Source organism: Aedes albopictus, chromosome 3, assembly GCF_035046485.1.
Source record: "Aedes albopictus strain Foshan chromosome 3, AalbF5, whole genome shotgun sequence".
Taxonomy (NCBI): Eukaryota; Metazoa; Arthropoda; class Insecta; order Diptera; family Culicidae; genus Aedes; species Aedes albopictus.
Genome location: NC_085138.1, coordinates 445,206,940 through 445,232,533, shown reverse-complemented (window position 1 = coordinate 445,232,533; position 25,594 = coordinate 445,206,940). Strand labels below are relative to the sequence as shown.

The 25,594-nt window shown below is 41.8% G+C and overlaps 1 protein-coding gene and 1 pseudogene across 2 annotated transcripts in view; one reads left to right on the top strand and one right to left on the bottom strand.

The window, feature by feature from the left end:
- The window catches only part of LOC109425925 (zinc finger protein 91), a 39,230-nt gene extending 24,042 nt beyond the window's left edge, over positions 1-15,188 (top strand). The window contains exons 22-33 of one of the 2 annotated variants that reach the window (XM_062856689.1): positions 11,493-11,684; positions 11,763-11,867; positions 11,926-12,042; positions 12,155-12,244; positions 12,314-12,424; positions 13,759-13,848; positions 13,908-14,054; positions 14,148-14,249; positions 14,318-14,461; positions 14,582-14,653; positions 14,725-14,917; positions 14,989-15,188. In XM_062856689.1, coding sequence (XP_062712673.1) covers positions 11,493-11,684; positions 11,763-11,867; positions 11,926-12,042; positions 12,155-12,244; positions 12,314-12,424; positions 13,759-13,848; positions 13,908-14,054; positions 14,148-14,249; positions 14,318-14,461; positions 14,582-14,653; positions 14,725-14,868 — 1,314 coding nt within the window. In that variant the 3' untranslated portion in view covers positions 14,869-14,917; positions 14,989-15,188. The other variant, XM_029876054.2, reaches the window with a different exon arrangement.
- Positions 15,189-22,990: 7,802 nt separating this feature from the next.
- Positions 22,991-24,400, bottom strand: LOC134291080 (ATP-dependent helicase brm-like; annotated as a pseudogene).
- Between the last annotated feature and the right edge of the window lie 1,194 nt (positions 24,401-25,594).

Genomic DNA, 25,594 nt, shown 5'->3' with positions numbered 1-25,594 from the left:
AACGATCTACAACCAGAGGTTTTGAACCCGCTGAGGACATTCAAAATGGAAAGAACTGGAATCGCCAAATTGACCAACGGAAACTAGGAAACCTGGAAACTTAAAGTGGAGTTCCTGCTGCCTGGGACAAGGATGATGCTAGATCCTCCCTGTTTTATTTGTCCATTTCAACAGGTTATGGGCCCAGTAACGCCCTGGCGGTTGTTCGGGAAGCGAGGAGACCAAGATTTGGTACAATCCAAGAGATGATGAGAAGGCCGATATCCGATGAGGTACCAATAGACGATGTGACTGGGTGTCAATAGTCGTTGAGGTACCGAGAGGCGGTGAGGGGGCCAACACTCGTTGAGGATCTAGTATCTTGAAGAATCTGCGCTGTGTGACTGAAGTGATTGAGTCGGTTCGGTGCTGGCTGATCGGTGGACGCACGAGCTGGATGGCAGAAGGTACTCGCTGTCGGACCATGTTTGGTGTCAGGAAGAGCCTAGCAGCGGAAGCAGCTCAGTAGCGAAGCAGTTAGCTGCTAGGAAGATCTTGGTAGACAATAGCTTAGAATCCAGAAGGATGCGTTGACACCTTGAACGAAACCATGCACCTTCGAATCATATTGAGGCGTACCTCTCGATTACAAAGGTGTGGGAGTCAAAACTTCTCATTCAGAGGGAAGTTTTACAAACGGACCTTCAGTCTCAGTATGGGAAGCAAAGTATCACCACTATTAGCCAATGTTTTTAAGAGCGATTTAGAAGCTGAAGCTAACAAAAACAAACTTTTCCCGCCATGATGTATCGCTCCAATAGAAGAACGGTACCTTTACTAGACTTCGACCGTGCTGTATTCGCAGCACAACTCAATCAATTTTCACAGTTGAAAAAGAAATGAATGGGATACTGCCCTACCTCGATCTAACGATTCGCAAAAAGGACGACGGTTCGTTAAAATTCGGTATTTATCGAAAACCCACATCAACAGACCGCTACATAGCTTCTGACTCCAACCACTACGGATCCCAGAAAGAAACAAATTGCATTCCATTCAATGGTGTACCAGCTTTATAACGTGCCCATGGATAAGACCGGATTTGACCAAGAAAAAGCTCGGATTTACAAAGCGGATGAAGTCAATGGGTATGACCGAAAGTTCTTAGAACGAAATAATACACAAACGGAAAAAACCATCGTCAGCACATTACGACATTGAAGCCGAACACACAGGAAGTAAAACGAATTAGCCTACCTTTTTATCCAAAAATCACAAACCCGATCAAAAATACACTGCAACGGCAAGAACTTCATATGGTGCACAAGAGTGACAACACACGTTGGGACTTACCATGTAACCTGAAGGCTAAAGCCCACCGGACAAACAGTTAAGTATATATCAATTGCAAAGATTGTTCGATAGTATATATTGACCGAACAAGACTAAGGTGCGTCTGAGGGAACACAAAACAGCGGTAGAGTCGAACAAACCGAAGGGATCCGGGGTGGCGGCACATGCGGCGGCGGCATTCCGTCACAATATAAGTTGGAGAAATGCGAAGGCCAGTGGAACCAGTAAGATAGGCTTTGCACCTCAATGCATGGGAATCCATGCTAGTCACCAATACTAAGGGACCCTTGATTAATGAAGATGATCCCCCCATCGCATCGTGTTTCTTCGACCTGCTGGATAACAACATTAAATAGATTCTCTTATCTGTACGAATACAAACATCGTACGACAATACGTAACCAGTCGGAAATTGTCCGGAAGATGGGCAACATCGCGCGCCTGAAACCGAACGACAGAAAAGGTAAATTTATACCCTTTTGACGATTTTAAGAACGATAAGTGTTATGTCTTGTCTCGCGTCGCGTCTTGTGAATGTAAGTTAGTTCTTAAGGCTCAAGCATCCGTCATCATTTTTCGAAAAATAAAAAGCAGTTTTCTCGCTGTAAACCAAAACAAGGGTCATGAAAATATATTCACTGCATTATATTCCTCATGTGGAGTACAGTGAATATATTTTCATAGCAAAAGCTTTTGTTTTGAACGAAAAAACTGCTTTCAAATGTTTGATGATGACGATGATTTCAATGACGAAAAGTTCAACGTTAACATAAAAATGAGTGTTCAAATCCAGGACTACATGCAGATAATGAAGACGCGATTTGTCAGACCGGCATAAGTGCTTTGGTCCGACCAAGGAGGAGAATAACGAGGCGCTAACCAAGTGGCAGCCAGCTTTGATCAAAATTTGCTGCCAACGAAGGCGGTTGCACCGTTGCACTATTGAACCGGACGTCTCAAAATTGCAATTTTTCGAAACAGCAGCATATGTTTTCATCCCTGATGTCAAACGAACGAAGCTGAATCCAAGGCTAAAATGCGACCCTGATCGACTATTCGCTGCAACACAAAGCTTGGCGGTTCACCGATATAAAGACGAATAAGGTGATGATTAGCCGACATGCTCGTTTCGTATCTTCGGCGAATAACGTGGAGGTCTCTGTGAAGGCTGATGGTATGTAATGTGAACCGGGACAGAGCAACGAGGAGCAGCTGGTCAGCCTGAAACGGAAATCGAAGCCAGGAACGACCTAGCCGGTAGTGACAATGAAGAAGTTTTCTCAGGATTTGAAGATTCAGATGCCAGCCTACCTGAAGATGCGAATATGGAGGACCGAGTCTCTCGACAGAAAACGGAACCAATCCACGACGATGGCGTGGTCGGCACACCGTTACAGACCCTTTTTTCCGTTGCATGCCGACAAAATCTTTAGATCAATCATGCTGATATCAAGACAGCTTATCTGAACGGATACCTGTAAGAAACCATTAAATGCATCTGCCTCCTGAATGCTGCACATCTCATGAAGATAACCAAGTGCGCCAGCAACGAAAGGGGATATATGGGCTATAGTATTCCGCTTGTATCTGGCATCACAAATTAGGCGACGTACTGAAGCGCATGGCGTTTCGAGCCATCAAAGAACGATAGTTGTCTCTACGTCTGGAGTACATTTTGGGTACATCTGGGTACATTTTTCCTCGATATTCAAGTCACGCGATCAGAGCAACATGTTGCGCTGAGTCAGAAGAACTATATCCAGAAGCTATTGGTCAAGTTTGGTCAAAAAGATGCGATACCGTCCAGCATCCGGTTGGATCCCGGCCACTTACATCCAAAGGAGGAGATCCCGCTGTCCAATGACCTCTAGTTTGTCAGTTTGTTTCTATCACAGAGCGACTGGGAGAAGGCCAAGCATATCCTGCAGTACCTAAAAGGTACTAGTGATCATGAACTGAGACTCCACACAACTATCTGACGACATCAAAGATCGGAAATCGATCACAGGCTATCAGATCATGCACGCAGGTGGTAAGATCGGATGGTGTTCCAGGAAGCAAGATTGCGTGAGCTTAAGTAGTTGGAAAGCCGAATACGTTACGACAATAGAAAGCTGCAACGAGTTATCTTGGATTCTACACCTTTTCGACGATCTGGAAATCAACACCCAGCTACAGTTCATGAAGACAACCAGAGCGCCATCAAGGAACTGGGATCCAAATTCAGTGAACGGCGTTCGAAGCACGTAAATTACACGGTTCCATTATGCTCGTCAGTTAAAGCAGTAAGGAACCAACAGTCCACAATATCTTCCAACAACCGAAATTATTGAAGACATGATGACGAAGTCTCTTCCTCGTGTCAAGCAGTCAATATTCCGGGTTGTAGCCAGGATTCTTCCATCTAGGAATAGTGTTGGTGAAGATAAACTAGTTGGCTAGTTTGTTTCTTGCCAAGACACGCTGTTTTTTTACCAATCTACGGCTATTTACCATCCAGGACCAATTTCATTTGAAAATTATTTAGTACCGCTGTAAGGACGAGGTAAGTCACACAACAGAAATATTGCCCTCAGAAGTCCAATGTCGTGACTGTTCGTTGCGTTGCGTGGTAACGGAGTAATTCGTAGATTGCATACTGAAAGTTGTCATGTTAAAACTTTAATACTCCTATTCTAATTGCTTATGGAATGCTGTTTGGGAAGAAACAGCTTTCCAATCAGAGGTTGAAGTAAAAAAGACATGAAAACTTCCATTGCTGGCCACATCCATCTTCTCCGTTGCGAGGATAGGAAAGGATATGACACCTACTTTATGAAAGGCCAGTGACTCACCGGCGCCCCCATAGGTGTCAAGGAGTTGGATATTTGGAATGGGTTGATAGGGGATTCACTATAAGCGAGTGATGCGGCAAAATTCAGATTGTGTAAGTGTATTTGAGTAGATCATGTAGATGTGTTGGTATTAGCTTGGGTATGAGTGTAAGGGTAGACCTGTGCGCCGACTATATTTTGCTCGGCGGCGGCGTGAGGGCCATTTTTGGCCGGCGGTGGCGGCGTCATCGGCGTCACGCCGGTGGCAGCTTTCGGCGGCGGCGGCGGCGTGAATCGGCGTGGCCAAAATTTGACCAAAATGTCAACAATGGCAAAGCAAAGAATAGTTTTCATTACGCTCTAGAATTTGTAGTCTGAGCTTTTTCCATGACTTTTGATGACATATAAACTATTATGTTTGAATGAATACTTTTGTTTTTATTTCTGTTCGGATCCGACACTGCGACCAGTGATTGACCTATTGTAACATTACCCTTATCCTTATTGCATATTGCATAACTCCATTGCAAATCAAGGACAATATAATATCGATTTTACTACAGTTTCTATTCTGTTTTCTTAGAACCTTCAGAAGCTATCCAATTTGATAATAAGGTTGCACTATTTACACTAAAGAATCCCCATATGATTTCAGGGAAAAATCTCAGAAGGAATTCTAAGAGGAGCTTCCAAAAAACTTCTGGAGGAATCCAAGAAAAAAATTCTGGACTAATCTCTGCAGAAAATGCGGTATGAAACCCTGAAGGAACTTCTGCAGGAATATCTGGTGGTACGGTATCTCTCTTAGAGAAATCTCTCCAGAGGCTTCTGAAGAAATCCCTGATTGGAATTTTCGAGGAAGTTCAGAAGGAAATCCAAGAAGATTTTCCAAAGGTATTCCGGAGGGACTTTCCAAATGTATTGAAGCACTAATCCAAAAGGAATTACAGCAGGAATCCCAAAAAGAATTTCGAAGGATTCCCCGATGGAATTCTAGGAGGAATTGCCGAAAGAATTCCACGAGGAATCCTCGAAGGAATTCCAGCATGAATCCCTGAAGGAATTCTGTGGAGAATCCCTGAAGGAAGTCTAACAGGAATACCCTTAGGAATTCCATGAGGGATTTTCGAAGAAATTCCAGGAGGAATCTCCAAAATAACTCGTAGAGGAATCACCAAAGGAACTCCAAGACCGAATTCCAGAAGGAATCTCCGATGAAATAGCAAGAGAAATCCCAGAAGGAATTCCAGGAGGAATCTCGGAAGAAAAATGAAGAGGAATTACCAAAGGTATTCCAAGAGAAAATCCCGAATGAATTCCAGGAGGGATCCCCGACGAAATATCAGAATGAATCCTCGAAGAAATTCAAGGAGGAATCTCCGAAGAAGAATTCCAGTAAGAATCTCCGAAGGAATTTCAGGAAGAATCGTCGAAGAAATTCCAGGAGGAATCATCGAAGGAAGTCTAGGAGGAATCTCGAAGAAATTACAGGAAAAATTCCAGCAGGAATTCCAATGGGAACTACCCATGGAATTTCAAGCAGAATCCTCAAAGGTTTTTCAAGAGGAAATCCCGAAGGAATTCCAAGTCGGATCCCCATAGGAAATCCAGAAGAAATCTCCAAAGAAATTCAAGAAGGAATCCCCAAAGGAACTCTAGGAATAATCCCTAAATTCCAGGAGGAATTTTCGTAGGAATTCTTAGAGAAATAACCGAAGAAATTTGATATGGAAATCTCGAAGGAATTCCAGGAGGAATCCACGACGGAATATCAAGAGAAATTACCGAAAGAATTTCAGGAGGAATTCAAGAAGGAAGAATCCCGAAGGAAATCCAGAGAGAGTTTGCAAAAGGAATTCGAGAAGAAGTCAAAAAAAAATCTAGATGGAACCATCGTAAAATATTCAGGAGGAATTCGCGTAGGAATTCCAGGAGAAATCCTCGAAGGAATTTCATGTGGAATCACTAGCTAAATTTTAAGAGGAATCCCCGAAGGAATTATAGGAGAAATCCCCGAAGGAATTCGATTAGAAACTTCTGAAATAGTTCTAGGAGGAATATTTACAGGAATTACAAAATAAAATCCCGAAAGAACTGCAGCACAAATTGTAAAGCAATTCCAGCTATAATCCAGTAAGCAATTCCAGCAGGAATCCCCAAAACAAATCTAGCGGGAATTACCATGGGAACTCGAGAAAAAATCCACAAAGGATTTCTAGGAGGAATTAACGAAAAATAGCAAGAAGGAATCTCTGAAGAAGTTCCAGGAGAAACTCCTGAGGAAATTGTAGGATTAATCACCGAAGGAATTCCAAGAGAAATCCCCGAAAGACTTTCAGAAGAAATTCTTGAAGGAGTTCTAAAAGGAATCATTGAAGGAATTCCAGAAGAAAACCTCGAAGGAATTCTAGGAGGAAACCCTGAAAGAATTATATGAGAAATTCCAGGCGGAATTCCATGAGTAATACCAAGAGGAATCTCCGAAGATATTCGAAGAGGAATCACAAAAGAATTCCTAGAGAAAACTCGAAGGAAATCCAGGAGGAATCTCTGAGAAAATTCCAGAGGAAATTACCGTATGAATACCAGGAGGAGCCCCCACGGAATATCAGAAGGAATTCCAGGAGAAATCCCCGAAAAAACTCTAGGAGGAATCGCCGAAGGAATTCCACATGGAATCTCCGAAAGAATTCAAGGAGGAACCTCTGAAGGAATTACAGTAGAAATCCCTGCAGAAATCCCAGAGGGAACCCCTGAAGGAATTCTGGGAGGAATCTCCGAATTATTTCCAAGCGGAATAATCGAAGTATTTTCAAAAGGAGTCCCCATAGTAAGTCCAGGAGAAATCTCCGAAGAAATTCCAGGAGAAATCCCCAAAGGAACTCAAGGAGGAATCCCCGAACGGATTTCTGGATGAATCCCCGAAGAACTTCTAGGAGAGATCATCGAAGGAACTCCAGGATGACTCCTGGAGGAATTCTAAGAGGAATTTCTGAAGGAAATCCAGGAGAAATTTCCGAAAGACTTCGATGAGAATTAGTCATCGCATTTCAGGGGGAATTCTCAAAGGAAGTCTAGGAGGAAACCCCTAAAGAAAATGTAGGCAGAATCTCCAAGGAAATTCCGAGATAAATCCCCGAAAGAATTCCAGGAGAAATTCCCGATGGATTTACAGGAGGAATCTCCGAAGATATTCCAGAAGGAATTACCGAAGGAACCCGTGAAGGAAATCCAGGAGGAATCCCCCGAAGAAATTACAGGAGGAATCGCTGCAGGAACTCCAGGGGGAATTCTGGTAGGAATGTCCGCAGGATTTCCAGGCGGAATCTCAAAGGATTTTTAGCGGAATCTTTCGAAGAATTCCTGGAGGAATTCCAGAAGGACATCATGGAGGAATTCTTGTAGAAACTTCATGAAAGATCCCTCAAGAAAATCCGGGAGGTATGTGTGGCATACCAGTTTAGCACCCTATGCGCAGAGATGCGAATCGTCAGCATTCGTGCATCATCGAACAGCGCGGCCCAACCGCGACAACAATATTCGCGCTCCATCAGACATCGCGACTTCGCGACGTCGCGACGCGCACGTCGTCGGTCGTCAGCGACACGAAGACTCGAGCCGGTCGGACAGGAGAGACCGCGCCGCCGACGATCGCCCTTTTCGCATCGCAGCAACCGGGCGGTAAGCACGTGTCATCCAAAACAGGCTGGAGGCAATTTTGCGGCAATCGGCCGAAACTGTAGTGCAGAAATTTACATTGGTGATCCTGCCAGGTTTGCTGCTTAAAGTTTTAAGAGCAAATAAATTGTGAAGGCCGAAAACATATTCCAATATAAGATAAATGGTAAGCATATTTGGAGGAAGTGATTTTTTTTTTCATACTCGCAAAGTAATGCTATTTGATTGTGCAATGACGCTGAAGAGCAAGAGAGGTTATAAGTGCTGATTGAAAAAAATGAAAAGAGCCACACATGGACTTGTGTGAGGATCCGGCGCGATTGGACTTCCGCCGGGGGAAAATGGAAAAACCCACACATGGACTTGTGTGAGGATCTGGCGCGATTGGAGTTCCGCCGGGGGAAAATGGAAAACCCACACGTGGACTTGTGTGAGGATCTGGCGCGATTGGAGTTCCGCCGGGGGAAAATGAAAAGAGCCACACATGGGCTTGTGTGAGGATCCGGCGCGATTGGAGCTCCATCGAAAGAAAAAAAGGCACACACGAACAGCGACATCGGAGTGTAAAGATCCGTACGAAGTATCGTTGGTAAATTAAAAAAAAAAAAAACCAGACGTTATGCACGTAATTGTGCTTTTGATTGAGTGCTCGTATTAAAGAGCATCTTATGCATGTGGATTACCGTCAGAAGATGCAGATCGAAGCTCGAGAAGGGGCTACTCAATGTTTATAAATCCGCATACATGGACTTGTGTGCGCAATTTTAGACGCGTTTGGACTACCGTCGATATTGTAAGGGAATTCATTTCTTTAATTTGACGAGAAGCTGCAGGATACTCACGTGTATTCATGTTCGTACGGCTTGCGACAACCACATCAAATAGTGCTTGTTGCGATTCCCTAGAAAGAAACCCAGCGGATGTGGTTAAATGCGTCCGCCTTTGTGGTGTACTGATAGCCTCGGATGTGCTTGGACACACCGAAATAAGAAGCATCTCGGATTGAAATGCTATGGAAAATATATAAGTTACTGTACATTTATTATAGATCCGAAACTGTAGTGCAGAAATTTACAGTATGCGTGATAGTAATCCTAAGGAATTTATTGAAGGAACTCCTACAAGATTCCCTGAAAGAACTCCTGTAGGAATTCTTGAATGAGCTTCTGGAAAGATCTCTGATGTAACTCATGGAGGCATCCGTGAGACCTCCTGAAAAATTCTCAATTTTAATCTACAATCTGAAAGAACCCAAGCAGCGATCCCTGGAAGAACTGCTGGAAGAATCCCTAAAGAAACTTCTCGAGGAATCCCCTAAGGATATCCTAAAGGAATCTTAGAAGGAACTCTTATATAGGTATCTCTGAATAAACTTCTGGGGGGAATCCTTGAATTCTCCTGCAGGTAACCTTGGATCCTCCTTTAATATTCTCTGAAGGAACTCCTGGAGAGATTTGAAGGAACTTCTGTAGGAATCCCTGAAGACATTCAGGAGGAATCTCTGAATAAACATCTGCAAGAATCCCTGAAACTCCTGGAGGAATCTCTGAAGGAACCCCTAGACTAATTTCTCAAGACTTCCTGCAGGAATTCCTGAAGAAACTTCTTACGGAATTCTCGATGGATCTCCAGGAGGCATTTATCAATCCTCCTGAAAGAAGCTCTGAAGGTACCTCTAGAAGGATAGCTGAGCGAACTCCTGTTTAAATAAATTGCTGAAGGAATTACTATTGAACACCTGGAGGCATCCCTCTTGAAGCTATTAATATCCCTTAACAAACTCCTGGAGAGATCATCGAAGGAGCTTCTGGAGCAATCCTGGAAAGAACTCCTGAAAAAATCTCTGATAAATTTTCATGAGGCATCCTGAAGTAATTCCAAGAGGATTCCCTGAAGGAATTTCAGGAGGGATACTAGAAGGAATTCCTGTAGGAAGCCTTGATGAAACTCCCGGAGTGATCCCTGAATGATCTTCTTGGGCGATCCCTACAAAACGTCAGGCGAAATCCCTTGTTGGAATTCTAGAGGAATTTGTGAAGGATGTCCTGGCGGAATCTCTGAGGGAACTCCTAGACTAGTTTCTAAAGAAAATTTTGTAGGAATTCCGGAAGGAACTTCAGAAGGAATCCCTAACAAAACTCTCAGACCCTGAGGATCTTCTGGATGCATCTCTGATGTATCTCTAGAAGGAATCCCTGAATCCTCCAGAAAGAATTCCTAAAGGAATTCCTGGAGTTTTCCCTGACGGTACTCCTTCTGAATCCTTCTGATCTTCTGAAAAAAAAAACAAAACAATACTGGAGGCATCACTGAATCCTCCCAGAACAATCTCTGGAAAAACTGCTGGAGAGACATAAATGATAAACAATGAATGACATCTAATGAAAAATTAGAAAAAAATCATTGAATTCGTATTTGAATGCACACTCTGAAATTCCATTTGAATTTCTTCAGAAGTTCTTAATAAGTCTTCTACAGAATTGTTTTATGATAGTGTCAGTCAAAATTTTATGATAGTGATCGTGAGAATTTTTTTATCTTAACTTTATATAAACTTAATTTTGTTCGCGCACTGATCAACGGCGCGAAAAATTAAAATCGGCGGCGTGACAAACACCGGCGTATGGCGCGCCGCCGATACCTCGGTCGGCGTCGGCGTGGGACAAAAAGTATCGGCGGCGGCGGCGTGGCGCGGCGGCGCACAGGTCTATGTAAGGGCCGATTTCTTCACCTCGGCTTAACCGGTAAGCCAGGCTTACCCATACAGTTAAACCTGGCTTAACGCTTTAGCCAGGGTGAAGAAATCGCCCCTAAGTGTTTTAGTATATAACCAACGTTGGGAGTGACGTAGCATAAAGATTTTGTCACTCCATGGGCCTTTTCGCTTCCGGGATGGGGCACAGGCATTTTGACCATGTGTCCTGGCTAACAAGCCTAGGCTTAAGCGCCATTGCTCGCTCTATGAAACGCAAAGAAACACAATTTTGCCTACCGTAATTATCCTACCTGAGGGCCCATATAGCCGAGGCGGTAAACGCACGGGTATTCAGCATGACCATGCTGAGGGTGACGGGTTCGATTCCCGGTCGGTCCAGGATCTTTTCGTAAAGTAAATTTCCTTGACTTCCTTGGGCATAGAGTATCTTCGTGCCTGCCACACGATATACACATGCAAAATGGTCATTGGCAGAGGAAGCTCTCAGTTAATAACTGTGGAAGTGCTCATAGAACACTAAGCTGAGAAGCAGGCTTTGTCCCAGTGAGGACGTTACGCCAAGAAGAGAAGAGGAGAGGGAATTATCCTACCTGTTGCGTCAGTCCAATGTCGTGACTGTTCGTGTGAATAACATCTAGTTTATCACATCCTTACAGCGTCACTAGTGGTACTAGAAGTGTCAAATGAAATTTGTTTTTTTTTTTTTCAAAACGAAAAATCCTCTACAAGATGAACATAATGAACAATCGATTTAAAATATGAATATAAATATTTACATAAAGTGACTACAGCGCTATTGGAGTTCTAGTGTATTTCTTTAGTAGTTATAGACAGATTATCTGAACTTCACATCAAGAAGCTATTCCCAAATTACAATTTCTCCATGAACAGTTTTACATTTAATGTCCAACTCTTATTTATGGTAATATGCATTCTGTTTTTTTTTTTCTCAGGCAACAGCTCATACGGAACCACACATAAAGTGTCCCAAGTGTGATAGAGCTTTCCACTATCAGTCCAGGCTGGAGAAACATTTGCGCAACCACGATAGAGTTCAGGTTGTTGTAGACAAGCCACAAAGGCCACCAATAGTAAATAAGGAATCGAAGATTACCACAAGGCATTGGAGAACAAAAATCGACTTGGTTTGTATTATTTCAGTTATTTCTGTAGCACTTGTTTTTCCCGTACGTGTAGTTGTAAAGTCGCTATAATCGTTGTAGAAGAAAATTTCGCGGAAACAAGTTGGCAAGCATCACGAACGACCGATTCCCTGCACAATGTGTACATCTACATTTCACACCAGAACTGGTTTGGAATATCATGTTGTAAGTGGCTTTTTTCTTGCATGTGCTACAATTGATAACTTTTTTTTTGTTTCTACAGTTGACAGTGCACCGAGAGCCGGAACTGAAATGTTCCAAATGTGAGAAAACATTCCATTTTAAATCCAGACTGTTGGAGCACATGCGCGTTCATGGCGAAAGTTTGACGAAAAACGTTGTGAGTATCGCTTAGTGATTTAGAAAGTATTTTATCCTACAGCAGAAATATGTTCATTTATTCTTAATTTGAGCTATTGATTCGCTGATTTTAAATACATTTTTAATTTAAGGAACCGAAAAAATTCAAATGCGAAATGCCACAAACTTGTAAGATTTGCAATGTTGAGTTTCCTACTGGTGCCAGGTTGAGGTATCACACGGTAAGCAGTGCAGTAATGTTGTTAATGTCAACCATGGTAAATAGTAAAAATATCAACTTTTTTTTACAGTTAACGGCGCATCGTGAAGCTCGTTTTAAATGCACAAAGTGTCCCAGAGCATTCTTCTTCGTGTCGAAACTGAGGATTCACCTGCGCGGTCATGATAGAGTCATACCGAAGGTAAATAGCATATTGATATTGTCTATACATTCACTCAAAGATTGTTTCTGGGTTAACATAGCGTTTCCGAAGAGAAGTGTTCGATTCAATGTCGTTGCAATTCCAAAATTAATTTGTAAGGGGACACGTTCCGTCTTGTTATGTTTAATTATGTTTCACTGAACTAATCTTGTACGGGAATCATGGATTCGTGGGAAGCCTTCAAATCGATTTCGTCGAATATCAATCGGCAATTATGTTCTTCACCTAACAAATCCTCCAAAAGTGCCGTTAATACTAGGTTCCAACACTTTACTTGTTCACCTACTTCAAGGTGACTGGCCTTGTTCACGCATTAATCGGAATATGAGAGTCTGACTGTAGATGTTTGGTAGCAACTCCATATCAATTATCGTCATAATCGCAGTTGTACTGATTTGGCGCTTGAATCTGTTTCTATGTATTTGAATGTACATTACAGCATGTATTTTGTATTGTATTCTGTATTCCTTTCGTCATATTACTTCAATGTTTGTTCTATTAAAAATTATCGTCATGAGGAAGCCTATAAAACTGCCATAGAAGATAATACCATGGATAATACCAGATAATAGTCCTTGATATTTGTACTACAAGTTACACACAGTCAAACACTTAGCAAAAAAAAAAACTAACGAAATTCATAGAAATACCTTAAGAATTTTTGCTATAACTACCTATGACAAAATTCTTGTTATGACAAATTTTATAAGCTAGACATATGAAAAGAACAAAAAAAAATCTTAAAATGTTGCAGACTGGATTTGATCCATGATCGTCGGGATCACTGAGCTTGTGTTTTATCCACACGGCTACCGACGCTTGAGAATACCATGTTTCTAAACATATATAAAAGCCAAGCTGTGAGACAATTCTACGTCATAGAGCGACCTTATGAAATTCATTCGAATCATGATGAATCGTTTAAAGGTCGTTTCTTAACTTGGGCCTTATGGAAATCGTAAGTTTATTTGGCTGAGTGTACGCGCGCGCAGTAAGAAACGTCAATTCTGTTCAAAGTTAGAATTCTCGATTCTCTGTTCCACAAGAAGTAACCCCTCTCGATAGTGATCCAAACTTACAGATGCTCTTATGTGCGACAACAGTCCTGCTTACAGGGTTACAGGTCATTATTCGAACCGGTATCAGCTGAAACTAATTGGAAAACTTCAATATGATATATGTATTTATATGGTCTTATAGATACAGAAGACTCGGAATATTTGTTGTATCGTTCTTTTCTTACACCCTTAAAGTTCCAAAGAAGGTTTTCTCTTCTTGACAATCAATTCATTCGCCACTTTAATCCATTGCAGAAAGATCCAAAGGACATGGTACCATCGAATTTGACGTGCGAGATTTGCGATGTTACATTAAATTCTGCTCATGCATTCAGAGTGCATAGGGTGAGTAAATGCCTCCATATTTATGATATATAATTTTATATCTTGGTATATTTTCATAGCTAACGGTTCATACGAAACCTCGCTTCAAGTGTCCAAACTGTGATAAGTGGTTCCACTTCAGATCAAGACTGTTGGCACATATTCGCGTACATAAAACAGAACTGAACAACCGCACTCCGGAGGATTTAACTCCTAAAGATCCTCAGGTGAGCTCTTTCAATAATCTATAATGGACACGAATCCAAAATCACAGTTTAACACAGATCCCTAAATCGGTGTAATTGTTTCCTCTGTTGCAGAACATACAAATAAAGAAAGAGAAGTCCCAAAAAGGTGTCATCACGCCTTGCCCTGTTTGTAAAGCTGAATTCATTTCCTCAAATGCCAAAAGATTTCATATGGTAAGAAAATGGCATTTCTACAAGAGTGGGATGGATGTAACCGTTAATATCGTTCATTTTCTTTGCAGGCAACGGCACACGTGGCACCAGGAATAAAATGTCCTAGGTGTGAAAAAGCATTTCACTTCCAATCTCAGCTGGTAAAACATTTAGTGTGCCATAGTGATGTAAAATTCAATACCCCAATTCAAGTGGAGCTACGGATTACGAAGGTAAGATGGTGTATAAATAATTTATTCATGAACTCAATTTCTCAAGCTTTAACCTTAACCGAACTTTTATGCGAATTCAAGTTTCTTCTCTTAGTTTCATAAACATATTTATTATTACAGAAACAAGAGGTACACCCCTGCCAATCATGCTCCACCGTTTTCGGCTCGAGAAGTATGCTAAAATATCACGAGGTGAGTTACCAGTTTTTTCAATCTTTCCGTGCACATATCTAGCAATAGCAATCCGATGGTGTTCTTTGTAGGCAACGGTCCACACGGCTCCAAGTATCCAGTGTCCCCTGTGTGTTAAAGCATTCCACTTTCAATACAGACTCGTAAAGCATTTGAACACGGTTCACAAAGGAGAAACGACAACTATTAAAACAGAGCCGTTGGAAGATGTGTAGCGTACGAACCTCTTGCAACAACGTTTGCAGAAGACAATTCAATTTTTAAGTAGGTATATGAAAACTACAATACCTGAAAATAAAAAGAATTAACATGTATGAAATTGATGCCTCGTGTAGGGCTTCTATTTTACTGAGAAAGCATGGATAGGAACGACATGTGGAGGTTTTATGCAACTGTCAATAGCGCACGGTACAAAACTGAGGAAGTGCCCGCTATGTGCAAAACTCGGAAAGAAAATGTGCGGACAGACAAAACAACAGCTGCAGCCAGGTGGAAGGGGCAGTATTTATTGCACTAACGAAGTTCTATATTCTCTTAATGTTTCGTCACTTTGTGTCTTTCTCATGGGGTACTAAAATTAAATTAAAAAGTTATTTGAATTATGTTTAAGAATGTCTAGTTTGTGTGACTTACAATACTTGTGTCGTTATTTGTCTCATGTTTTGAAGAACTATAACTTTCGGGTTGGCTATTTTTGGTACATGTTGTAAGTTTAAGTATGTTATGTTATACAATAGTTATTGTGCATTTACTTTTTAAAATCTTACACTTTAAATATTTCACTTTTTTATAGAAGAACTTGTACTGGCAAAGGCAATTTTGGTGGGGCTGGCTCACCGACACTTCCGGTCCGCTTTAGTGCTTTATGCATCATTGTGGCCAGGTGTTGCTCTAGTTTTTCCAACTGTATTGTAAAGCATGAGCGGTGATCCTTGGCATTCTTGTGTAAATTGGGGTAGATACTCGGAATGTTGATCGATCACCGATTATTGCTGGCAGATGCAGTGGAAAGTTTGTCTTAATACGTATCAATCGTCTCTGACAAACGAGAAAAACTGACCTCACTGATTACCTGTCTCTCAGCCAAATTTGGTATAGAGTCTTCAGTCTCCGATTAATCGCTTCATGTTGGATGGAGGTTTTTAATCCAATGGGTTACATAGCCGCTATCCGAATGAAGAGAGTAATGTTCCGCGTAATAGGGTATCGGGATGCTTCGTTGGCATAGTCCTCTCATTCGGCCTATCTTAACGTTAACCAAAAACTCAAACAAACACGCATAACTGAAGATCAGAAAAGCCATGCGCCAAACAACTGTAACATTTGGTTTCAATTTTAGCATTTTGGAGCATTAAAATTGAATGAAAATGTCATTTTGTTTAGCTTTTGTAGACGCCATGATTCTTCGGCTTAGTGGGTAGTCTATACACATGATCATAAATGGCCTGATTCTGGAACATTTCGAATTGACTTTTCGATAACTGAACATTTTATGCGATGGTCAAAGACGCTATTTTGATCTTCTATATTTGTTTTCAACGAAAAATTACTATTTTACAAATTAAATGTGGGCCGAATATTGAGGACATTTTTTTCACCATGTACCCAAATCTTGGCCCACCAATAAAATGACGTCAACAATACCGAAAAAGTGACGTCAACCACATTCCTTGCGAATAAACCAGAAAGAACGAACGGGAAGAAAGATTTTGTGTGCGGTGACTGTAAAAATATAACACAATAATGTGGTTGCATTGTTATTGTTACTAAATAAAGAAAGAACTTTAGTTTAAGTGATTTATTTATAGTTATGTGAAAATTTGGCTCCGAAAATGTAATTTGAAAGCAAGATTGGTGAACAAACAGTGATAATACTTCAGCAGAAATATTAAAAAATTATAGAATATGTGGTTCTAGCGTTTGGAAACTAATAGGCCAACGTTGTATCCACTAATAGGCCAATTTTCGTACCGTAGACCAACGTTGCATACCGTCGCATCGAATCTTTTCAACGTAATAAAGTAAATTCTTGAATATTTACGCTAGTTTACTTCCAATTGCAGAAGCATGCACTGCCTAGAGTGCGTGATAGAGTGAACACATAATTTATACTGCTATTATTTCACGAGTTATGGTCAAAATTGTCGAGGCGGCTGGCATATTAGGCCAAGGAACGGTACACATACCCTATATCACAAATCGAAAGAGGTACGGTACATTACGTGGAGCGGATATACTGAATTGGGTACCAGACCAAGTCCCTGCTGGGTGGCGCTAAATAGGTGAGCCATAGACAATAGAATCGTCAATGTCGTAGGGCATAGTATGTGACTATTGTCGAAACAACACTATTTTTGGTCATTGTCCAACCAAAATCATAAGCGGCGTCCACTTACACTAAGCGCATAACTATGCTAGGGTCAAGATTAGGATGAAATCATCGGTAAAATATAATAACACTTTTTAGTTAGTGCAGTTAGTTGAACAAGTGTTAACTTTTTATTGGGACATTTTCTGTAGGTTTATTCTGGATTACAATGCATTAGCTGCCCTTTAACTGAATTATTTTATAACAGTAAACCACATTATTCCTTCTTGATAAAAGATGTATGGACATAGAATTGCCAAACTACATCTGATCAGATATTTTTTCCGGTAATTAATTTGGGGTAGAGAGTTAAACACTGACGGAAAATAGTTTTCAATGTCAGACAAACATCACATGAACACAGCTACCAATGTACCAAACCTTCTCTACTGTCTTCTTTTTTCCGCTTCCTATCCTCAATTGAACTTATCTGACACTAGTTAGGACTGTCTGTGGGAGATCCGGGTTTCTAATTCTGTGCAGGACTTGTTAAAACGGGATGCCTGATACTGCGGACAAATGGACTGGAAGTACTGAGCAATCACAATTACTGTCGTACTAATCATATTAAATGCATGCTTTTCTACTTACATCCCGAACGTCGCCAACCGGCAAAGAGGACATGATGAAAAAACGCGAGATGGCCCTAACAAACACTAGAAAGGCGATGAAAAGGATGAAAATGGTCACATCTTCCTATATCCTCTACCCCATCTATTTAATGTATCTGACACTTGTTGGGACTGGTAACGCCAGCGCCTGCCTGTGGAAGATCCCGGTGTGCTAATTCGGTGTAGGACATGTTAACGGGGGAGGCTTAGTAGGTCCACATCTGCCTACAAGCAGATGGGCTGACACCCGGCCTGGGTGTGGACTGAGCAATTACAAGAACTTGTACTGGCAAAGGCAATTTTGTTTCTATTTTAGTGCCCCCTGAGGAAAACATACACCAAGTGACGAAACGTTGGGAAAATGTAGAACGTCGTTAGTTCAATAAAGACTTCGTAGCCGAAAAACTATAAGGTATAAATTAGGGTGCATTCATTAGCAGGATTAACATAGCGCTAATTACAGAGGGGTTACCTTTTCAAATTCGGTCTACAGTACAGTATTTTGCCGCTTAACCTGCTCAGTAGACTGCGACCTCTTGAGGAGTCCTTCGTTGACAAATGCTAGGTTGGATCAAATGTGTGTGGATGATCCTAGACAAATTACGGTAGCATAACTTGAAGATTCACCATACTGCAGCTGCGAAGAGGACCTTTTACGGATTGTATAACTAGCTTAGGCGTCGTAACTTGCAAACGCAAACGCTTACAGTACGAGGCGAGACAGTAGACTCTCAGAGCTTGAACGCAAAGTGCTCAAACGACAGACTTCAGTGGGCTGAACACATAGTAAGAATGTCGGAAAGCAGAATATTTAACAGGGAACCAGGTAGAAGTCGGCGATTTCATAGACGGCCGCGAATGCACTGGCTGCACGTAGTTGAAGAAATCTTGGCAACCCTCCAACCTCGGAGAAACTGAAGGAACATCGCCCAAGACCGACGAAGATGGTGCTTTGGCGCTGGATGGAGTAAAGTTACTTTCTAGCCAACAAGATTCCATGGTAGGTGAACATTCAATGAAATATGGGTCTTCCCCGTTTGGCATAAAGCCATTTGGCATAATGGTCATTTGGCATTATTCTGAATGGAAAGCAGGAAGGTTTGAAAGTTTTGAAAATAACAGAGATATTTGGGAAAAAAAAAACTCTCAAAAATGGTTATGTTACTTTACTTATCGTTATGTCAACCGATCATTATGCCAAAGGACTATTTTGCCAAATGAATGCCTAAGTTTGCGAACTTTTCAAAAAGTCGTCATAAAATATTGGTGGTTCATAATGCAAACTTTTTTCCATGAAAGACGAGTTAGTTATTGTTAAAATGAATTTCTGTCTGTCTGACCCTTATGGATTCGGAAACTACTGAACCGATTGGCTTGAAATTTTATATGCGAGAGTTTCTCGGACCGTGGAAGGTTCTTAACTTTTCTCCACTGCAAAGTGAATCTGCGGGGGACATCCCTATGGGGCTGAACACGCTAACTCACACCGACACAGCGGCTGTGTTGGTTGCTCTCAAATCGACCCTCTTTACATGCCGCACATTTTGTGTGTTGCATGGGCCTTACTCATTCCTGTGTTGGGGGGGTGAAGGTTTCACCATGTGTGGAAAACACACATTCTGTGGAACGCCTGGAATATGGAATCCGCTCCCATATTAGGTATGAGGCCGGGAACACATCCCAAGTAACAATTTCATTGCAGATTGGTTTTGTTTGATTTTTATTAGGGTTTTATAACAGCAATAATTAAAACTCTCCGTTTTATGACTGCTTTCATGAAAACTATTTATAAAATGTTTTATAGTAAACTTGAAGATATCCATAAAAACAGATTTTAAGAGTAAACAAAACTTTCCGATTTGTAAACTTTCTGGCAATCATTATTACCACAATAAAACTGTTAAAACTCTCAACAGATGGCGATCCGTTCGATTAGTAACGACATCTGTTGGTGGAAAAGCAGAACTACGACATTTCTAGGTTTATTGCGGTCATCATAAAAGTAAACTTGCTTTCGTTTTATTTTCGCTGGTTATGGTTGTCGCCATATTAAGAATTAGCTAACGTGAATGGAAAATAGTTAATTTTGCCCAAATTACCAATGAATTGATAGTTTGCCACCATTTCCATAACATGCTCACATAAATAAACTCTTTCTGCTGAGTTTTCTGTTGAAAGCACTACGCGGTGGACGCGACACAACAGCGGACCGAGAGAGGAATCAGCGGACAAGAATGAATCTAAACAACTGTGCGGTTGCACTGTACACGAACGAATGATATATTCTTTATTTACATACAACTTAAACAATATAAACAATAACACTGACATCGCATAAACGATCATGGTCAATCTCATTACATAAAAGTTGCCTCGATTACGAGGGGTGTCCGAATGGAAACCCAACACTCCCCCTCAAGTCGACAACCCGAGAATCTACATTTTTTTTATCACAGAACTATCTTCAAACAGTTTATCATATTCTCTCATCGACAACTTGTCCTTGCAAGTTTTGTTTATCTTCAAAACATTACTGTCATTTTTCCAACACAACAATTAACAAAATAATTTCCAGTCATTACAATTTCTTGGTTCAGTCTGAAAAGAATTCACGCTTCCAAAACATATTTCCTACAGTGCAACAAACAACAAAATTCAACTATCGGTCATGATGCCTACACACGCAGCTTGTTCTCTCTTGTACCTCCTATTGAAACTGGCGTCTTTCACAAAACACTTCCTAACATTTGTCAAATCTTAAAAAAAAGAAATTAACTCATCGTCGTTTTGTAAATCGAGCTCCCCCATCGCGGTGCTTACACTCACACAAAGCATTTAATCCATACAGTCTACCAGTGTACGGTGCGACAGCGATCACAGCCTCATTTTCTACAATTTCTGCTCTACTCCCGACGAATCTAACCTGCAGACCTGATCTCGTAGCTCGATTCACCGAGAACAGATTGCAACTAAGTCCGGGCAAATACAACACATTTTTCGCAATGCACTTCTTCTTCTTATTACCCAGGACTGCGTACAGAACTACGTCGCCACAGTACTCCGCTTTCAACTTAGCACCGTTGGCCACGACCACTTCCACGGGTTTCTCCAGACGCCTCATCTCACTGAAATATCTGGAGTCTTTTATCATGTGATCCGTCGCTCCAGAATCCAGGAACCACTGCATCTTCTCAAGTTCTGCTTCTTTCGATGCCACAAAGCAGACGTCTGCTCCATCCGACAAACAATCTTCTTCAATCACTACGTCTGTTTTTCGATTCAAATCTTTCACTTTGCCACTGCCACTCGGTTTGGGAACCACTGACACCCGGCAGTCGGCCTGTTTATGTCCAACTCTTCCGCATCGAAAACACGTTATCTTGCCCCAAACATGCCTACTCGCCATCGCAACACCCACATTGTCATCGTCGCGGGTCAACATATTCTGCTTCATGTCGACGTCGAGTAATCGCTTCTTCACAAAAGCCATAGTTACACCGGCGGGAATCGTCTCAATTGCCGTAACCACCGAGTCAAATGACGAAGGCAATGTCAACAGTAAATGACAAACTGCATCGGAATCTTCTACAGTTGCTCCACTTTCTTTCAATTCACGAATTAAACGATCGAACTGTAGTAAGTGCTCCGGAAAACTAACACCACCTCCCTCCACATATTTCAATGTGAGGAGCTGCTTTCTCACGAACAATTGCCCGGCAACACCTCGACGCTCAAACACCGTCTTCAGCGTATCCCAAATCCGCTTCGGGGTCGCACAATCTTTCACCAGTTCGAGTTGACTATCCGCTATGGCCGAAATGATTATTGCCTTGCACTTTTTCTCCGCGGATCTTCGTTCTACCATTTTGATTTTCTTCCCTGATTTCACATCCGCGTTATCGGTAGCCATCGCTCGCAGCTCGTCGATCTCAGCAATCTCCCGTTGGACGCAATCCAGCAGATCGAACGTGTCGAGGATGGTCTCCATCCGGAACTTCCAGTTGTGGAAGCCGGTACCATCAAACGCGGCGATTTTCACCCTCTCGTCCATACCTGGACCCATAGCCTGTTGAAAGCACTACGCGGTGGACGCGACACAACAGCGGACCGAGAGAGGAATCAGCGGACAAGAATGAATCTAAACAACTGTGCGGTTGCACTGTACACGAACGAATGATATATTCTTTATTTACATACAACTTAAACAATATAAACAATAACACTGACATCGCATAAACGATCATGGTCAATCTCGTTACATAAAAGTTGCCTCGATTACGAGGGGTGTCCGAATGGAAACCCAACATTTTCTTGTGATTCGAGATAGTTTTACTAAATAAACAAATTGATTTATTTATTTCCAAGATGATAATATTCACTATTTTTGAACCGCATTAATTTTATGATTCTGCAACCTCAATATTCACGGTAAAATTGAATGCGCATAAGCCTACCAACACAATAACAACTAAAATATTACTTTGAAATTACCGCTCCTACTTAAGAATGATGTATCGTCCTGAACTTTACGTGCCATCAAAGAAGCTTCTCTGCATCTTGAGCTGTCATAGTTTTTGTTGAAAAAAAAAAACAACAACAATCGAGAACGGGAAATTTTTCTACTAGGCTTTAAAACGGTTTTATTGTTACTCTTAATACGGTTTGCGAAACCTCTCCGAGAGTGGTCCACTTAGCCGGAAGATGTTCTTAAAGAGGTTATCAAGAGGTTTTGATGTATAAATCAGTTTTATTGCAAGTTTTATAAAATTAGTCATGAGGATCTCTTGTAGAGCCGAACAAAACTTAAAATGTTACTTGGGATGGAATGTGTGTGACGCGCATTTTGTGATTTGTGCATGTGTTGCAGCGCTCTGTGCGTTGTCAACACAGTCGATGAGCGAGAAAAAAATAGCGTGAATGTCAAAAAACACAATAGGAAGGCAGTACGACGTTTGCCGGGACAGCTAGTTTATAATAAACTAGCTGTACCCGGCAAACTTTGTCTTGCCTACTGCGTTTTTTGACGTTTCAAGTTTCTAGCCAAACCCAAGTCCCCGGTAAAAAAGATATGGAAAATCAATTTTCGAAAACTCTCAATTTTTCATTGATTTTGGTCTCATAAACCTTCCTTGGGTGAAAACTAACAGAACAAAACCAAAATCGGACCTTCCATTCGCAAGTTATGCGCGGTCCCACGTATGCCACTGCATTTTTATATATATATAGATAGTGCTGTTCAATCCTCTTCGCACTCTCACCGATCGACTTCCTCCTCTTCTTTGACCTACCAATCGGGCAATTCCGATTCCTCGACCAAGCGCGGCTTGACCTCTTCTGCCTTTCGTTCGGCGTCCATCTCTAGAACAGTTCCAACTCGTCATCGTTGCAGAAAATCATCAGATTGATCATCTGATCATCCAGCACTTCATTTTCCTCTCCCACGTTTATTTCGGAAATGACGACCGTATCGGCCGTCTGCAGACCCAAACCACCAGGAATATCCCAGTACACAGGGTCAAATATTTGTCCAAAAGGCAACCAAGGCTCATAAACCTTGTTTGACTCGATCGAATTTCAATCGAATGTCAAACTGATGTTGTTTCTTGAGTTCTTTCCTTGTCAAATTTTTGACCCTGTGTACTTTAGGCCTTACTGTTAAACTTCTTCAGCTCCTCCGCATTGGTGGTATCGTCCAACCGAAGGAATCCGACCACACCACAACAGAAAAGTCCTGTGCAATGACGTTGGTTGAACTTGCTCGAAATTGCTCATCATCAAATGAGTAAGAGCAGGATGTAGCAACTTCAACCCTGAGACGTTCAACCTAAGATCATCTTCGATGATCTTCTGGGTCATCTAACAGAACAGCCACACGCGATGTCCGGAGACCTTCAGCTTGAGCAGATCTATCCACCAGTTCGAACTCGCCGGAAGCTTGTTACAAACCCGGACCGGAAATCGTGCCATAACCTTCGAACAATGTGGTCGTAGTACTGAAACATGAATGGGTGGTTGCACAGCTTTCGCAGTTGGACGATCGTATTCATCAGAGCCTTGGCTGCTTCCTTGCTCTTGTTGCCTTTCTCGGAGCCATCCATGAGCACAATACCCCTACTTTGCAGGACATGCCTTGTCCGGTAGCATGCGACATCTTCTTTAGATGGGAAAACAGTAAAGGACGTAGCACCTTGTGCAGACGACGGATGATCAGAATGATTTTTTCCTCGTTCAATTTGTCCGTTTCACCAGTGGCGGCAAACGGTGCATTGAACCACTGCTCAAAGATCGATACGGTTTTAAGTTAGACGGTAAGATGAAGTTAAGATGAGCCTATAATTCTGGAAGTTTGTTCTGAAGAGCTCCGGTCAATAGCAATCGATGTGGGGTAATGGATGTTCAAGACTTGAGCCAGCTTACAGTGATAGTTCTTCATACGGTGACCTTTGTCGATGATTATTTACTTCCAGGAGATCTCGGCCTTATTCATGATGACGTATTCGTATGTGATCAGCAAAACATTGGACTTAGTGGCCTTCATCTGATTTTGGACAGACTGCTGAACATCCCTTGTAGGTCACCACTCCGAGCCGGAGCCCACTTCTCAAATTCCAACATCCAATTTCTCTCCATCAAATAGGTCACAAGAGCGATGGTTTGAATGATCTTACCTAGACCCATCTTGTCGGCCAGGATTACGTTCAGATTGTTGTTGAACGAGATCAACCATTTCAGATCATTGATCTGGTATTCCTTTAGTGTACCGTTCATCAGAGTCGAGACTTGCTCGGTGACCTACTTGTGAACTGTTTGCGCAATGCTATAGTAGGCCTGTTCCTCGGTCTTGTACTCATCATGTTCGACCTTGGCTCTCTGGAAGACCTTCTTGATCTCATCCGAATCCTCGTTATCCACAATGGTATACTCCCATTCGGAGTGGATCTGCAAGCAATTGTACAAATCGCGCAAAAACGGAGCATCATCGCCGGTGATCGTCTTGCTGGAAACCGTTATAACCACCGTGGACGCGATAATCGTGCGCCTCACAGTCCGTATCTTGAATGTCGCCGCTCTACAGTACCATGCGCTTCTCTGCGTTTCCACTGTTCCTCGTCGCTTTTTTTTTTTCTTTTTCTGGTTCACTTTGTACTGACTTGATCATCTCCGTCAGGTTGCCAATGTACTAGTCGGTCAAACCCCAGACGCTTGTCTTTCTTCTAATCGATAAGCTTTCGGTAGCTGCTCTCTTCGTCCTCGGTTATCAGAGACGACGCAAACGCTCGCTCCTTCTTGATACCACAGACAAACAGACGTAACCAATTTTCCTGAAAATCCATCGCCCACTTTATACTATCATCACATGGTGGAAATGTTACACGAAACACTGCGTTGTGCAATATCGTCAACAGAAGGCGCTAGTGTGAAGCGTTAAACGCATAGAAAAATGATGTGCGCGCCTCTGGTTGTGAAAGCCACAACTATGAAAATTTAAAATGATCTTTAAAAGCGTGGTCGATGGAAATTTCGTAAGTGTTACGGCTGTTTGTCTGTGTCGATACGTTCCTGTTCTTTCTTCTGTTCTCGTTCGTCGTTGGCGTGGTGGTTCATGATGGCTTTGTTCAAATAGATACTTGCAGCAAAAACCTAACCTCATAGAATTCCCATACGATTTGAAAACATTGCCCTCAGATTTTTTTGAGAGCAAGGCTTTATGGAACGACACCGAAGGAAAAAAAGAGAAGGAAATATGGATGACGTCACTATGCAAGCTCTCATGGCATTATGGCAAGTGATCTTCTATGCCAAACGGCATTATGCCAAACGAAGCAGATTCGTTCAAGCTTAGTCACTGATCGGAGCGTCAACATCGGTTGACGAAATAAATAAATATATAAATTATTATTCATCGCAATTTCTGTATGGTTTGTGTGAAGGGACCTCAATTTCAATTCTTGTAACGAGAGT